Source organism: Onychostoma macrolepis, chromosome 21 (assembly GCF_012432095.1).
Source record: "Onychostoma macrolepis isolate SWU-2019 chromosome 21, ASM1243209v1, whole genome shotgun sequence".
Taxonomy (NCBI): Eukaryota; Metazoa; Chordata; class Actinopteri; order Cypriniformes; family Cyprinidae; genus Onychostoma; species Onychostoma macrolepis.
In genome coordinates this window covers 13,687,194-13,702,224 of record NC_081175.1, presented here as the reverse complement: position 1 = coordinate 13,702,224, position 15,031 = coordinate 13,687,194, and the positions used below count along the sequence as shown (strand labels likewise).

The 15,031-nt window shown below is 37.7% G+C and overlaps 2 protein-coding genes across 2 annotated transcripts; both read right to left on the bottom strand.

Annotated features, from left to right (window-relative positions):
- Positions 1–594: 594 nt before the first annotated feature.
- On the bottom strand, positions 595–6,224 carry tlcd1 (TLC domain containing 1). The gene is made up of 4 exons (XM_058757929.1): positions 5,599–6,224; positions 4,495–4,577; positions 3,919–4,001; positions 595–1,787 (listed from the first exon to the last, which is right to left on the bottom strand). Exons 1-4 carry the CDS (start codon positions 5,802–5,804, stop codon positions 1,404–1,406), a joined length of 756 nt encoding a protein of 251 aa, XP_058613912.1. The 5' UTR covers positions 5,805–6,224; the 3' UTR covers positions 595–1,403.
- Positions 6,225–9,200: 2,976 nt separating this feature from the next.
- Positions 9,201–14,001, bottom strand: nipal4 (NIPA like domain containing 4). The gene is made up of 6 exons (XM_058758402.1): positions 13,634–14,001; positions 12,565–12,759; positions 12,229–12,285; positions 11,825–11,915; positions 10,451–10,611; positions 9,201–10,369 (listed from the first exon to the last, which is right to left on the bottom strand). Exons 1-6 carry the CDS (start codon positions 13,671–13,673, stop codon positions 9,768–9,770), a joined length of 1,146 nt encoding a protein of 381 aa, XP_058614385.1. The 5' UTR covers positions 13,674–14,001; the 3' UTR covers positions 9,201–9,767.
- Between the last annotated feature and the right edge of the window lie 1,030 nt (positions 14,002–15,031).

Sequence of the window (15,031 nt, the reverse complement as noted above, 5' to 3'; positions counted from 1 at the left end):
AATATTCACCTTTTTACGTGTTAAACACTCTACTTCTAAAAAAAAAAAAAAAGCTAATGTACATCCTTACAGTGAACTAAATCTTGTTCCTACCACTGTTTTCAGGGAATTAATGCAGTGTTGCAGTACTGAGGTAGATGTGTTGCTGAGGCAGCATCACGTCTAACACATTTATTAGGACAAATTTGATAATTGTCTTTGAAGGTTGCATATCTGTTTACCAGTGCTCCCTCAGCAGAAATGTATGAAGCTGATGTAGTTTCTGCATTTGAATGCAAAACTTGATATAATTACTTATTAGCATAATCTGACACACTTTACATGTAGTCACCATTTTTGGGAAAATGCTTCATATAATAAATTGTGGCTAATTCAAGTAATTCACATGGTTTTACATCACAAATGGTGCCATTTCCTAGATTAAGATGTCTGTTTACACCACTGCCTCCTATAGGTTCAACATCACCACTACTTTGGAAGTTATGTCTTAGTATTGCTTTATATTGTTTTCCAGTATTAATGACTAAACATTTTTAATTCAATATACATTTACCTGAAAAGCAAAATTTCAAGTTACATGGGTTTTTAGTTTTTTCTCTGGAAATGATCTGCCAATTGTGTATGAACATATCCCACTGGCAGATTTTTTCTTCTGTTTTTAACGCTAGTTAAATTTATTTATAGTTGATTTATTTTTAAAAAAAAAGCTGATTTAAAGGAATAATTAACAGAAAAATGGAAATTAGCTCAACTCTACTTGCCCTTCGGACATCTAAGATATAAGTTAAGACAGTTTGAAGTAAAAATTCCTTGATGGATTTGTTTCTTACAAATGCACAGCCTTTTTGCTTCACAAGATTTTAATTAATAGACTGGAGTCGTGTGGATTACTGGCGGAATATTGTGATGTTTGACGCCACCCGTTCACTGCAGATGGATCCATGAAAGTGAATGCTAAATTTCTCCAAATCTGTTCTGATGAAGAAACAAACTCATTTACATCTTGGTTTACCAGAAGGTGAGAAAATCTTCAGCGCATTTTCATTTTTGGGTGAACTAATCCTTTAAAATCTAAGGTCATGTTTTTGCTCAAGTAAATGTTTCTTGATGTAAGAATGTTTAGATATTTGTACTGGAAAACACGATACTGAGTAAGAAAATCACTTTTTGCAGTGTAAAACTCGTCTGTGCTAACAGATCCTTAAACAATTGGCTACTTGACCCTTGTTGAGTTTAATTTTTTATAGCGTTTAAGTTTTATTCTAAAAAGTGAAAACTTTAAATGTCTCTGATTCACATGAGACTCTCTCTGGTGAGGTTTGCTCATTCAGTTCAGGCTTCCTATGGATAAATGTTGTGTTAACAGTCTGGTTTAGGACTGATAGACATCAGCCTCTGTTGGTTTAGTCCTCAGCAAATTTGCGACCACTATTGTGAGAACGCCCCTTGCTGAAGAAGTCGGTTCGGAGGAGGCGGTAGAAATAGATGAGAATCATGATGTTCATGAGCATCATGGTGATCAAGAAGTAGAGGGCATGATCCAACGATGAGTAGTGGTGTATGAGGTACCAGGTGAGATAAAACTGTGCTCCAAGCCGGAAGGTCATGTAGGTCACCACATTGAACAGTTTGTTGACGGTGTAGATGAAAGAGTTCCGGGCCACCTTGGCCAGTTTGAGCAATAAACGGGTGTGTAGAAACACACTGTTCACCTCCACAAATAAAGCCACCACTGCACCTGCCACATACTGATGTGTGAACACAGCATACAGGAAACACCAGATCACCTACAGGAAAACAGAACAGAGATTTACAGTTAAAGTGATGCTTTCTGACCCTGCATAGACAGCAACGCAACTGACATGTTCAAGACCCAAAAAGGTAGTAAGAACATCGTTAAAACAGTCCATGTGATATCAGTGGTTCATCCATAGTGTTATGAAGCTTTGAGAATACTTTTTGTGCACAAAGAAAACAAAAATGACTTTATTCAACAATTTCTTCTCTTCCAAGTTAAACTTACTACCCTTCTGGGCCTTGAATGTGTCAGTTGTGTTGCTGTCTATGCAGGACAGAAAGCTCTCGGATTTCATCAACGATATCTTCATTTGTGTTCTGAAGATGATCGAAGGTCTTACAGGTTTGGAACGACGTGAGGGTGAGTAATTATGACAGAATTTTCATTTTTGGGTAAACTATACTATGACAACGACTAGCTAATAGAAATCGCCATACATCACAGTATGATTGATTACTTTAAGAACGCATTCTTTTAACAGACTGTGAGGATGCAGTTAGTAACATTGTGAATCTTGCAATGTTTTTTATATTTTCATTGGGGAAAAAAAGTATACGGGTGCATCTCAATAAATTAGAATGTCGTGGAAAAGTTCATTTATTTCAGTAATTCAGCTCAAATTGTGAAACTCGTGTATTAAATAAATTCAATGCACACAGACTGAAGTAGTTTAGCATGTTAACAGAAAGTTGAGTGGAAGGAAAAAGATGCACAACCAACCGAGAGAACCGCAGCCTTATGAGGATTGTCAAGTAAAATCAATTCAAGAATTTGGGTGAACTTCACAAGGAATGGACTGAGGCTGGGGTCAAGGCATCAAGAGCCACCACACACAGACGTGTCAAGGAATTTGGCTACAGTTGTCGTATTCCTCTTGTTAAGCCACTCCTGAACCACAGACAGCGTCTTACCTGGGCTAAGGAGAAGAAGAACTGGACTGTTGCCCAGTGGTCCAAAGTCCTCTTTTCAGATGAGAGCAAGTTTTGTATTTCATTTGGAAACCAAGGTCCTAGAGTCTGGAGGAAGAGTGGAGAAGCTCATAGCCCAAGTTGCTTGAAGTCCAGTGTTAAGTTTCCACAGTCTGTGATGATTTGGGGTGCAATGTCATCTGCAGGTGTTGGATCATTGTGTTTTTTGAAAACCAAAGTCACTGCACCCGTTTACCAAGAAATTTTGGAGCACTTCATGCTTCCTTCTGCTGACCAGCTTTTTAAAGATGCTGATTTCATTTTCCAGCAGGATTTGGCACCTGCCCACACTGCCAAAAGCACCAAAAGTTGGTTAAATGACCATGGTGTTGGTGTGCTTGACTGGCCACCAGACCTAAACCCCATAGAGAATCTACGGGGGTATTGTCAAGAGGAAAATGAGAAACAAGAGACCAAAAAATGCAGATGAGCTGAAGGCCACTGTCAAAGAAACATGGGCTTCGATACCACCTCAGCAGTGCCACAAACTGATCACCTCCATGCCACGCCGAATTGAGGCAGTAAGGAGCCCCTATACCAAGTATTGAGTACATATACAGTAAATTAATATACTTTCCAGAAGGCCAACAATTCACTAAAAATGTTTTTTTTATTGGTCTTATGAAGTATTCTAATTTGTTGAGATAGTGAATTGGTGGGTTTTTGTTAAATGTGAGCCAAAATCATCACAATTAAAAGAACCAAAGACTTAAACTACTTCAGTCTGTGTGCATTGAATTTATTTAATACACGAGTTTCACAATTTGAGCTGAATTACTGAAATAAATGAACTTTTCCACGACATTCTAATTTATTGAGATGCACCTGTATTTATAATACTATACTTTGTGATTTCTTACCTGGAGATTATATTACAGATAGCTGATAAGTGTTTCTAATATGCAATAGCCAAGAGAGCGACAGGAACTCAACTATAGTGGGAATAATGTGCCATCAATCACTGTGGCAGTGCACACACTTCAGGATTATGGTTGAGCCCACTCTAATCTATGTTGTGTTCAAAATAACTTTATTGCTCAAGAACTTTGTCCTGAATCTCAAGTTTTTCATCGGGAATAAGCTATTATGGCTTCACCTAACCTTTTAAAGCCTTTTTCATGACCTTGTGTGACAAACTCTGTATTGACTTACCATAACATGGTGAAGTAAAAACTCCCAAGATGCTTTTGCGTACCCACTAAAGATAATGTCAGCAGCGTCCTGAATGAAGTACCCTGTTAAAAGAGATGAATGCTGATTTTTTTTTGACTGGACAAAACCTTATACATACTGTATATATTGTATATACATCTACTCTCAAATGCACAGTCACTTTCTTTCTTGTCTTTTGGATTCATGCTGACATTCCTCATGCTGTTAAAGTATGCAGGTGCATCTCTCATCAACATAATATGCTTGCAGATGTAAAAGCAAGGTATGGTAGCTTATGTTAAACAACTCCAGCTTTAACTATTTAAAAACTGTGAGAGAAACATAGCTTAAGATGTTAGTTCTTTTCTACAACATCATTCCAAAGACCTGAGTCACAAAACTGCTTAAACTCTTATCAGGAGATCAGCGTTACACAGAGGTGGGACAGGGGCTCCTACACGGCCGGATATGCAGGAGAACATGAGCATCAGATAAATAAGACACGAGTTACATCATTTGTAAACTTCTTACATGTGTCAAGGGTCTTGGTTAATTGTGTTGCATGTGTTTACTGACCAGATGAGACGACGACTAGCATGTATGCTGATGGGGTGTAGGTGGAGTGGATTTCATGCACCATCACAGGATGCTGTATGACACTGTCGGGACACAGATTCATGCAGACTGTTGATCATATCAACCAGAAGATCAAAATAATAACTGACAAAAGAGAGTGGAAAATCCACTGATGGTCCAAAAAAAATACACCCACAATGGTGAAACTCTTGCTTGGTTTGAGGGATGAAGTGATTCAAACTGTGGCAATTATAATGGTGTAATTTCTTTTTAGTTAGTTGCACTCTCATTCTCTCTATGCCTGTCTAGCAGGTTATTCCTGTTTCTAAACTGAGAGATCTGTAACTGAAGGTTAAGTGCTGTTCAAAAACATTCAATAACTTGGGTTTATTGGTAGACACTTCTATTTGTACAAACTATAGCAACGTCTAACTATAAACACAAGCTATCAACACAACAATATAGGGCCTACTTTGAGTCTATATGTACTCAAGATACTGAAGTATCTTATTAAAGATTTTGGCTTGTACCAAATATTGTTGAAATATTTAAACCCGTAAAATGATCAATCTTTTAGGACATTTTATTAGAAATTTTTAGAAAAGCTAATATGTTTATCATATTTTAAGGATGTTTAAATATTCTTAAAAGACAAAATATTGAATAAGACAATTGTTAAAACTGTCTTTCATTATAATTCAAAATTGTATAATAAAATTTGTATTATAAAATTTATAATTCAAAATTTTATAAAATATTATAACTTCTTGTGAAGAATACATCATATAAAATTAAAAATATATATACTTCAATTTTTTTTTTGGCTTAAGCATAAATCTTACAATATTTTTTTTTAATGCTCACAAAAAAAATTGCTAAAACAACAACAAAAAATGTTATTCAAAATATATTTTCTGAAACAAGTTTTATTATCTTACTTTGCCTCTCAATTAAAATTATAATTTACAAATTAATAAAAATTATGCAATAATATTTTAATGTTAAAATATTGATCAGGTATATATATATATATTAAATAAAGTGATTCCATGATCTTACTGTAAAACAAATCACTGAAAAAATAAATGAAAAACAACAACTCACCAGGTGACGGCCCAGATGCCAGTCAGCAGTGAGTGAACGAGTGACACTGAGAGGTTCCTCCATTTCCACGTCCTCCAGGGGTCTGTTTCCACCGTCCCGGGACTGGGCACAGTCTGCAGGAACCTGTGAAGGATCCTGAAGATTACAGAACAACACAAGACATACAGGGCCGGATGCTTCTGGATTTCATTCAGCCATCTGTCCATCCTCCACACTCTTTATTCCGCGTCTCTCCTCTTCTCAGACAGTGAGTCCTTGTTATGTTGTTTCCTTGCTGATCTAAACTTTCTGTGCCCTTTTCAAAAGAATCCACATTAAATTGCATTCAAATTCTTGAACCAGTCCCTGTCTTTTTTTCCCCTCCTTGTAACTGGTGACAGTCTTCCTTACACCAGTACAAACTCTTTGTATCTATTCTCCACCTTCTTGTCCCTTCCTCCACGTGCTGGTGCCTGTCATAGGTGTGGTATCTGTCACAGTACCTGTTTGCTGAACACTGATTGGCTGAAGATGAATGGATCTGTGGGAATGCTACAACCAGGAATGACGACTATATCTCTTTCACTTAAACTTTTTGTGTCCATCTCCCTGTATTCCACGATCCAGCAAAACGCTCCGTGCATGTAGTGATAGAGTCGCATCAACTGTGAGTGGATCTGTGTGTGTGTGTGTGTGGATGAGTGGGGAGCACAACAGAACAATAGAGGCCATTTAAACTCACAGTCGTACTGCTGTCCCTAATAAATGAAATGGCCAGTGTCCTGCAGCTGGATCAAATGACTTCACTCACACTGTCACAGCAGAGAGGAATGGCTTACAGAAAACTGTTTGTTGTGTTTGGTCAGCTTTCAGTTGGGATATGGCACAACTTAGCACTCGATCCATAACAAAAATCATGTTTGCTGGCCATGCAATTTCACTTAACATTTCACTCAACATCATATAGAGTGGCCCCAAAAAGTATGCTTTAGTTACACTTGAATGTCTTGGCTATAAATTAAGCGTATAGCATTAGTTCTGGCAGGTCACGTGAGTCAAGCTTGCATGAGCTACCTATAGGAATACGAAACCTATCACGGCATTCCTATATAAGCTCTATTCAGCGTTATTCAGCAGCGTTTTGCTTGCTTAGGAGCAAATTACCCTCCTCCATCCCCAACTCCACCTTTCGCCACAGTCAGGACTTGGCTTTCTGATATTCCTTTTTGAATCAGACTCCTTTATCTTGAGTAATGTGTTGCACTTAAATATCATTAAGTACATTAATGATAGCTGCTTTGTTCTGTTCTGTTAACCCTAGGAGGTTATTATTATTATTATGCTGTCATTCATGACAGGCTGCATGGATGGGCAGGTAGTTTTTGCCCAGAACAGAACCATACCGCCAAACCAAACTGTATGCTAAGTGTCTATCATTTTGACGATAGTGGTCCTGACAGTGGAATCTACAAACAAATGATGCTAAATCAAAAGAAACAAATTTCTTTTTTTCAAATTTCTGATTTCTTGTAACCAACTGGTGTCGCAATGATTTATCACACCTTATGGCTTTCCACTAAAGTTTGAAAACCATAAAGTGTCACAATAATTTAACAACAACAAATAGGCCATTATCATATAGCATGTTTTAATATTATGGGTCAAACGTTTCTTTAATGTTTTTGAAAGAAGTATCTTACGATCACCAAATCAGATTAAAAATATAGTAAAAACAGTAATATTATTACAATTTAAAATAACTATTTCTATTTGAATATATTTTAAAATGTAAATTATTCCTGTGATATCAAAGCTGAATTTTCAGCAGCCATTACTAATCTTCAGTCACATGACACTTATGAAATCATTCTAATATTCTAGTATAATATAGAATTATATTAAAATGACATTCATATATATATATATTTGACGTTTGACTTAATATAAAAATATTTTTGAAACTACATAAAGTTGTTTCACGTGTTTAAATGTAGGCCTATTTGTGAATTGATTCAAAAGTTCTGAATGTGTTCTAAACATTAAGTCCCTTTGCATTACAGCACTTTCAGGCACACCTATGCAAAGCTCTGGGAGATTTTTAATGGGTGTGTGCCTGGGGATCGTGGTGTGGTGTGTAGAGTGTGCCATCTGCTGGTGCAACCGAAAAATACCATTTTGAACTATGGGCTGCCGTTCTTGCAATGAACTATGGAAGATTTCAGGTAGGAAATCTGAATAAATATTAGAGCGCACCGTAAAAAATCATGCATAGATTACTTTGAAACACACGCTTTTAACGTTTTGTAACTTTATATATAACACTTTGTATAAACTTTTATGACTCGTTTTCTCAAAGAAATGCTATTGTAATGTTAAATACAAACATTTTACAGTAATCATTGGGCGGAGAGGTCTTAAAAATATAATAATAATAAATGAATAAAACGTAAAAATCACTGCCTAAAGACTTTGATCTTTTCTGATGAAACCAAATGTAACCAGAGATACAGACGCCAACTGTCACACAGGCCACAAGATCTATTGACAGAGTCAATTGACCCAGTGCTCTTCTGGTCAGTGATTTAAAAGGTAAATATAGTATTGTCTGTCGTGATGTTTGGAGCTATCCGGTTTACAGGAACACTTATCTGGCCGCACAGACTCAAATAACCCTCAATTCAGAGAGGTTGTTTGTTTTCCAAATCTATGGAAGGTAAGTCGCTGAACGTGATAGCCGTACTGCTTTATGGTAGATAGAAGCAACTAAAAGCATTATCAAATGAGATAACACATTAAATAAACCCTCTCACGACGACTGGGGCTGAACTTTCTGTGGAATCCTGACAGCACAGATTCAAATCTAATCATGAATCTTGTTTGGTCAATAAGTATTATGTATGAATCAGCAATCTGGAAAATTCAGGCAACCCAGTCTCTAACATATGGATAGCAGCTTCCTAATGCCTGCAAATGTTTCACAATATCCTGGAAATTAAGAGAGAGAGAGAAAAAAAGCCTGTTAAGGCGATCTGTTCACAAGTGGTCACAGAGGGTGGGATGTCTGTAAATCGTCTGATATGTGAAAAACAACAACATGAACTTTTCTAGACAAACAACAATACATTTCCTGTGAAATATTAAACATATAATCTTTATTTTCCATTCAAAATGTATGTAAATATTTTAGATTGACTGATTTCAAGATCACTCACAGAGTTCCATCGAAGAGGAAAAAAAATATTTTGTATATTATATGCTTCATTGGCAGTTCTCAGCAGCAAGAGTTGAAGTTCTGCTGCGTCATGTTCTGTTTAATGCTGTTTCAGTCTTCAAGCATTTCCGAGGTTGCTAAAAGTTCATTCAAATCTTGAGTAACAGCCAAATAATATTTTCAAAAAAAATGTCTACATCATCACCATACTCAGCAGCAGCCAAACCAAATCACTGCGTCATAGTACAACAGCCTTCAGCAGAGAAATCAACAGTTAAGATTAAGGGTGAATCCCATTTCTCTGTCTTACCCCTTCCCCTTACCCCTTCCCCTTAGTTTTGCGCGTTCACGTGAGAGTAAGGGCTATCCCAATTCTCGTTTTGATCGAGGGGTAGGGCTAAGGGAAGGGTAGATACCCTTAAAACCAAGCATTTTCGCGAGCTTACTTGAAACCGAGGGGTACCCAGAACACACTGCGCAACCGGCAACAATCAAGTATTTTCGGCTTAAATAATTTATTTAAAAATTACGACAGTCTTGTTTTGTGCTCTAGACAGTCCTGTACATATATATTTGCAACCATGTTCTTAATTGAAATGTTTTTAAAATCGCTAGTTTGCGACGCTAACGTTACATTGCTGATTTGCACAACAGTCCCGCAGACTAGCCTTGAATGGACTCCATGCATGTCTACAGTTTTAACAAGTTTGTAAAACGATCAAAAGTTTGTGATCAACACTTGTCGGCTCTGGTGACGTAGCAGCCAGCTAGCGACGGTGTATGATGACGTAACCGTAACCAAGTGGTGTCTCATTTCATAGGGGTATGTTTTCACCCCTAGCGCTTACCACTCGGTTTCGAGGGACAAGGGCTAGGGGTAAGACGTAGGGGAAGGGGTAAGACAGAGAAATGGGATTCACCCTAAGAGTGAGGATATTACTAAACTGTATAGTCAAACCAGCTGAGATCTGGTACAATCTCAGCTGATGATGAAGACTCTGGGCCCTTCCTCTCTCATGGGTGGCAGGCTCTCTATGTTCTCTATGAGGATGTGCTTGTCCTCCCTCTTCGACGGGCTGTCTGGCTGACAAAGGTTGCTTCTTAGATCTTCAAAACTCACATTCAAGTCTTTGAAGAGGTGTAGCATGCCCACCCCGATCACAATCACCAAGAAGCCCCCGATGGTGCCCACCACATCCACTCCTGACATGGCTCCCCATTCTTTAAAGAGAATCACGGAGGTGCTCAGGACTACAGTGGTGAAAAAGACGTAGTAGATGGGGTACACCAAGAGCGTATTGAAGGTATCCAGTGACTTATTCAGATAGTTGACCTGGATGATGATGGATCCAATTAGGGTCAGCAAAAGAATCCAAGTGAGAGGGTGACGGACCACTGAAAGGTCAGAGAACATGGTGCGGATCGCAATGCCGAGGCCCTTGACCGAGGACACGGTGAACGATCCGAGCAGAGAGCAGATGCTGATGTAGACTAATATGTTGGTTTGACCGAAGCGAGGAGAGACGTAGAAGATCAGGACCATACAAGTGACCAGCAGGATGCTGGCAAACACCAGAAAACCTTCAGGAGAAGCAGAAAAAGCTGTTGTTATCCATTACAACATGTTTTCGGTTCTATAACTAACGGTATATAAACACTAACCAGGATCCAGCAGTTTCTGTGTCATTTCTGTAAGCGTCGTCACCTCTTCCTCTTCAGGTGCATGTATAACCATTATAGTGCTTCCCAGAATGCTGAGCATGCAGCCAAGTTTTCCTAGCAGATTCATTGTTTCTCCGAACAAGTGGGAGGACAGAACTGCACTGAAGAGAGTAAATAAACATTAACATTAGTACCTTTCCATTTAGTTCTAATAAAAACACTAGAAAGAAACACAAAAGGCCATAAACAGAATCAATGCACTTGTATTGAGAAATGGACATGTGAGAGATTCAATAATAATCTCATGACTTTGGCAGATAAAGGTGGAGATCAGTGCGTGAGATATTCTTGATATATGTAAATGGCCATAAAAAGGTTTTCCCATTATATAGCCTACTGTACAATGTATACACTGTATCTAATTTGCATATTCATGTGTTCTTGGCTAGGGCTGGGTATCGAGTTCAATACTTTTTAGGCACTGACCGAATTGCCTCTATACCATCGAGTATCGAAAAACGTCTCATCGTTCGGTACCAAATTTCGATACCTAAGGGGTTAATCTCATCAGCGGCCCTGAGCCAATAAGCCTGCAGCTCTTGTGGTACTGTAATACACTGATCGGTCTGCACGGTCGGTCCGCGTCAAGTTGAACACACTAGTTTACACCGGTTACACTCAGAGCTGTGGCTCACACTGTAGTGTGAATGCGTCCCAGCACCCTTAGATGTAAGGCTACATTTACACTGGTGCGTTTTGTTTTAAAATGAAAACGATCCTCATCATGCTGGCGTTTCAAGCCGGCTTTCCACTATCTCTATGCTTTTAGTCCCGGTGTTCTTTACAGACATGTATGAAATCAACGTCCTGTTTCGTAACAGAAAGTCATGTTTTGATTTTTAAACCCCATAACATTTTCCTGAGATGTTGATATACAAACAGTTTAAAAATTAGTCAGATTTACATGATAATTACAAAATATTATCATATTTTCATAAGAATTTGATCACTAAATTAATGTCAGCCATGTTTGAAGATCAAGGAGAAGGAGTGGTCATGGTGAAACTTCCAAACATTTGGTATCTCTGAAAAGCCCTGCATGTGCTCTGTACAGGACATAGTCTGTGGCATGTATAGTCATAGAGAAATTCATTAAAATATAATGTCCTCTACTGAGGACTCAGGGTCTCAGGAGGCTGTAGCTCAGCCAAATGTGCTTTATTTGCTTAAAAGATATTGCAATTCAGGATGTTTAACATTACAGTCATAAATATTTCAAAATATACTAGTCCTCCCACTCATAGACTTGTAAAGTTTACACAGCATTGTGTGGAGCAAACCTTTGGTGATGGTAAATAAGGGCGGTGCCGTTACCTGATAAGAACACTGAGAGCTCCTAAAGGGGTCACCACTGTGGCTGGAGCAAACATGTACGCCGTGAAATTTGCCGCTTCACCACCACCCACTGCAAAAAACAACAGGATATTATCCAACACCCTTAAAAATAAAGGTGCTTAAAAGGCTCTTCACAGCGATACCATCTAAAGAACCATTTTTGGTTCCACAAAGAACCATTCAGTCAAAGCTTCTTTAAAGAACCATCTCTTTCTCACCTTTTTAGAATCTGAAGAACCTTCTTTTGCCACAAAGAAACTTTTAGTGAAATAGAAAGGTTCTTCAGATGTTAAAGGTTCTTTATGGAACCATTTAGACAAAAAGGTTCTTCTATGGCATCGTGAAGCACCTTTATTTTTGCAGATGCTTTGCATTGCACTTACTTGTCAAAAGACCTCCCCACCACAGCCAGTCCTTCAGGTACCCATGACCTCCCTCAGCTAAACAGACAAGAATGTTCACATATTCAGTTTGTTAAAGAACACAAAACCTGTTGCCTGTTGGTGATTCAGTCCATTATTAGCTAAGCACAAACAAAGAAGGAACCAGTTTCAAGTTTCAACCAATTTCACAATTGTAATTCAGTCGAGTCACATAATTAAACGTTAAATCCCTCAAACAAAACCAGTCACTCAACATTCTGAATATTGATTTAATCAGAACTTGATGGCACTTTTGAACTCTTTGTATCATGTAAATACTGATGTAAATTACCTTACCTGCTCTCGTCTCCCCAGTACTGGCCAAACGTAGCAACGCCTTCTTCTTCAGGATAATGCTTCCTCCTATAAGAAAAGCTGAGAGCACGGCCAGCGTCAAGCCTGTCCAGAAATTGTAGTTGCTCCATTTGTCAATGGTCAGAGCTGCTGTGTTGACTGTAGAGTTGTCTGCACTAAAAGACGTGTTGCCAACACCTGTGTCAAACACACAAACAGAGGCGGATGTGGGACAGAAGATCCTTATTACTGAACCTGATCACAATAACAAAGAGGAACAACATGTTACAACAATAGGTTACATTACCACAGTATTTGTTTAGGGTAAAATTGCAAACCAAATTGTTCAAAACAAATTATGGCACCCAAAAAATTGCTTATTCAGTTTAAATATTTTTAATAGAATACATTTTTTAAAAATCACTTTAAAAAAAGACATGAAACAGCTAAATCAACATTGCTAAAACAGCAGCATTTCATCACTGACAGCATGGCAAGAAAGGGCAATGAACTCATCACTACAGGTTGCCATTTTGTTACTTTTTATTCAACATTTTAATACATATATAATTGTTATATAAATTATTTATTACAGAATTTTTGTTTGAATTTTTTAAGGTTAATAAAAGATCTCAACTTAGTATAGGCCTATACGGCTCATTTTAATAATAATAATATCCATCATTCATGGCCACCATCTCATTTCTAAAGCACCTACATTTATAAATCACCTTTTAAAGACAGCTTACATAATGTTTTTATAGGGAACAATGGAACCAAAGGTACAGACATGAACAATTATCTGTCATTGTCTGAAAGGCTGGCATCATACAATAAGGAATGTTTGTCCTTTAAACAAATTTGTTCTCATATGTTAATAAACATGATGTCATTCATATCCTTTCCAAAGAAGAACACATTGATGAGTCGCAACTAATAACTACTATAACATGCAACTATTACAAATAACCAATCAAAAGCAGTTTTCAAAAACACATAATAAAATCATATTGCGAGTTAAATTACAGTCTCTTGAGGGTAGTCGTTGAAAACAACAACATCAAACTCTTACCATTGATACATGAATCGGATGGCAGGTGTGTGTCTTTCATTGTTTCACCCACTGTTATTTACACGACGGGTTAAAACGTATCGAAATGAAGCCATTTAAAAACAAAACATTTTGTATAAGAATAAACTACGAGGTAAACATATTCTTTCGGACTTCGCCTCGGTTCATTTGAATATGCCAAAATACACGTTCTGCTTCGGTACCAACCCCGCGCGTAACTACATAGCACTAAAGAACCACAGCGGAGGAAAACACGACACCTGCGATGCGCCACCGAGCAAAGCAGGTATACTGCCACCACGCCCAAACAGCGCCTCTGTAATATCGAGCCTGCCGTTACCAACAGGGATACACAGTAACGACCTTCCTCGTAATACCATGAGCAGAACTTAAACTTCCTATTTAAACATGACATTTATATTGATTGAGGGGGGAGGACGTGGTGTTACTGTCACGAGCTGCCTTTAAAACTACGTTTTACCACATTAACTGTTATTGTAGGATAGCTAAATGATACATATAAAATTGAGAGTTAGATATATAAGCCTACAAATAGCCTGGGCCTATTACATCCTCACTGTAAAAAAAGATGAGTTGACTTAACTTAAAAAACTTGAGGAAACCCATTGCCTTAAAATTATTAAGTAAATAATAAATAAAAAATAAGTTAAGTGAATTGTCAAGTTCACTTAACCTTTGTTTTTAAATGACTATTTACTTAATAATTTTAAGGCAACGGGTTTCCTCAATTTTGTTAAGTTAAGTCAACTTATCACTTTTTACAGTGCAATAAAATATTTGTTATTTGTATTGTAGTCTCAGAACAGCAGATACCTGATACTGCTATGGTATTGGCTGAGACAAGTTTCTTCAGAAAGCTGGAGAGCCAGTTTGCCTTATAACGGGCTTAAGTAGAGATCAAGAAGAAAGACTTGCTTATATTGGCTGTAAAGTGTTGTTTATATATTAAAAGAGACAGTTTAGTAGGCTTACTATATTTTGATCACTGCATGGGCTTATGCTCATTAAACTTTAATCTCCCGCAGTGCTATTCGATATGTTGTTGTTTGTTGTTTTGCAACTAAGTTCTGCATTCCAATCGGAGAAGGATCATGATGTGCTAGAAAAGAGAACTTTGAGACACATGCGTTGTTGTATATGCATATCAATTTGAACATTCTTTGTCACTTCCACATTTCAATAACATAACCTGTTCAAACTAGATTGGTAAGCAGTTATTCTGTTGCGCTCAGGTGTGTCAAAATCAGTTTTTAAATAGAGCACCTGGGGCCATTGCAGACCACCTGGAGACTGGTAACCTAGAGCAAGTGTGCTCACACAAAACTCCCTTGACACTGGCTGCATAAGCACAAGTTCCACTGAAAAGCATAAGGAGAT

Bases quoted from the DNA above. Each gene is read 5' to 3' on its own strand.
- tlcd1 (XM_058757929.1), bottom strand. From the start codon at position 5,804: ATGGACAGATGGCTGAATGAAATCCAGAAGCATCCGGCCCTGTATGTC. The intron at 4,002-4,494 runs GTCAGTAAACAC...CTCTTTTAACAG, and splicing joins GCTAGTCGTCGTCTCATCTG to GGTACTTCATTCAGGACGCT. The intron at 1,788-3,918 runs GTAAGTCAATAC...GTTTTCCTGTAG, and splicing joins TTTTACTTCACCATGTTATG to GTGATCTGGTGTTTCCTGTA.
- nipal4 (XM_058758402.1), bottom strand. From the start codon at position 13,673: ATGAAAGACACACACCTGCCATCCGATTCATGTATCAATG. The intron at 12,760-13,633 runs GTAAGAGTTTGA...TGTTTGACACAG, and splicing joins ATCCGATTCATGTATCAATG to GTGTTGGCAACACGTCTTTT. The intron at 12,286-12,564 runs GTAAGGTAATTT...TTGTCTGTTTAG, and splicing joins TACTGGGGAGACGAGAGCAG to CTGAGGGAGGTCATGGGTAC.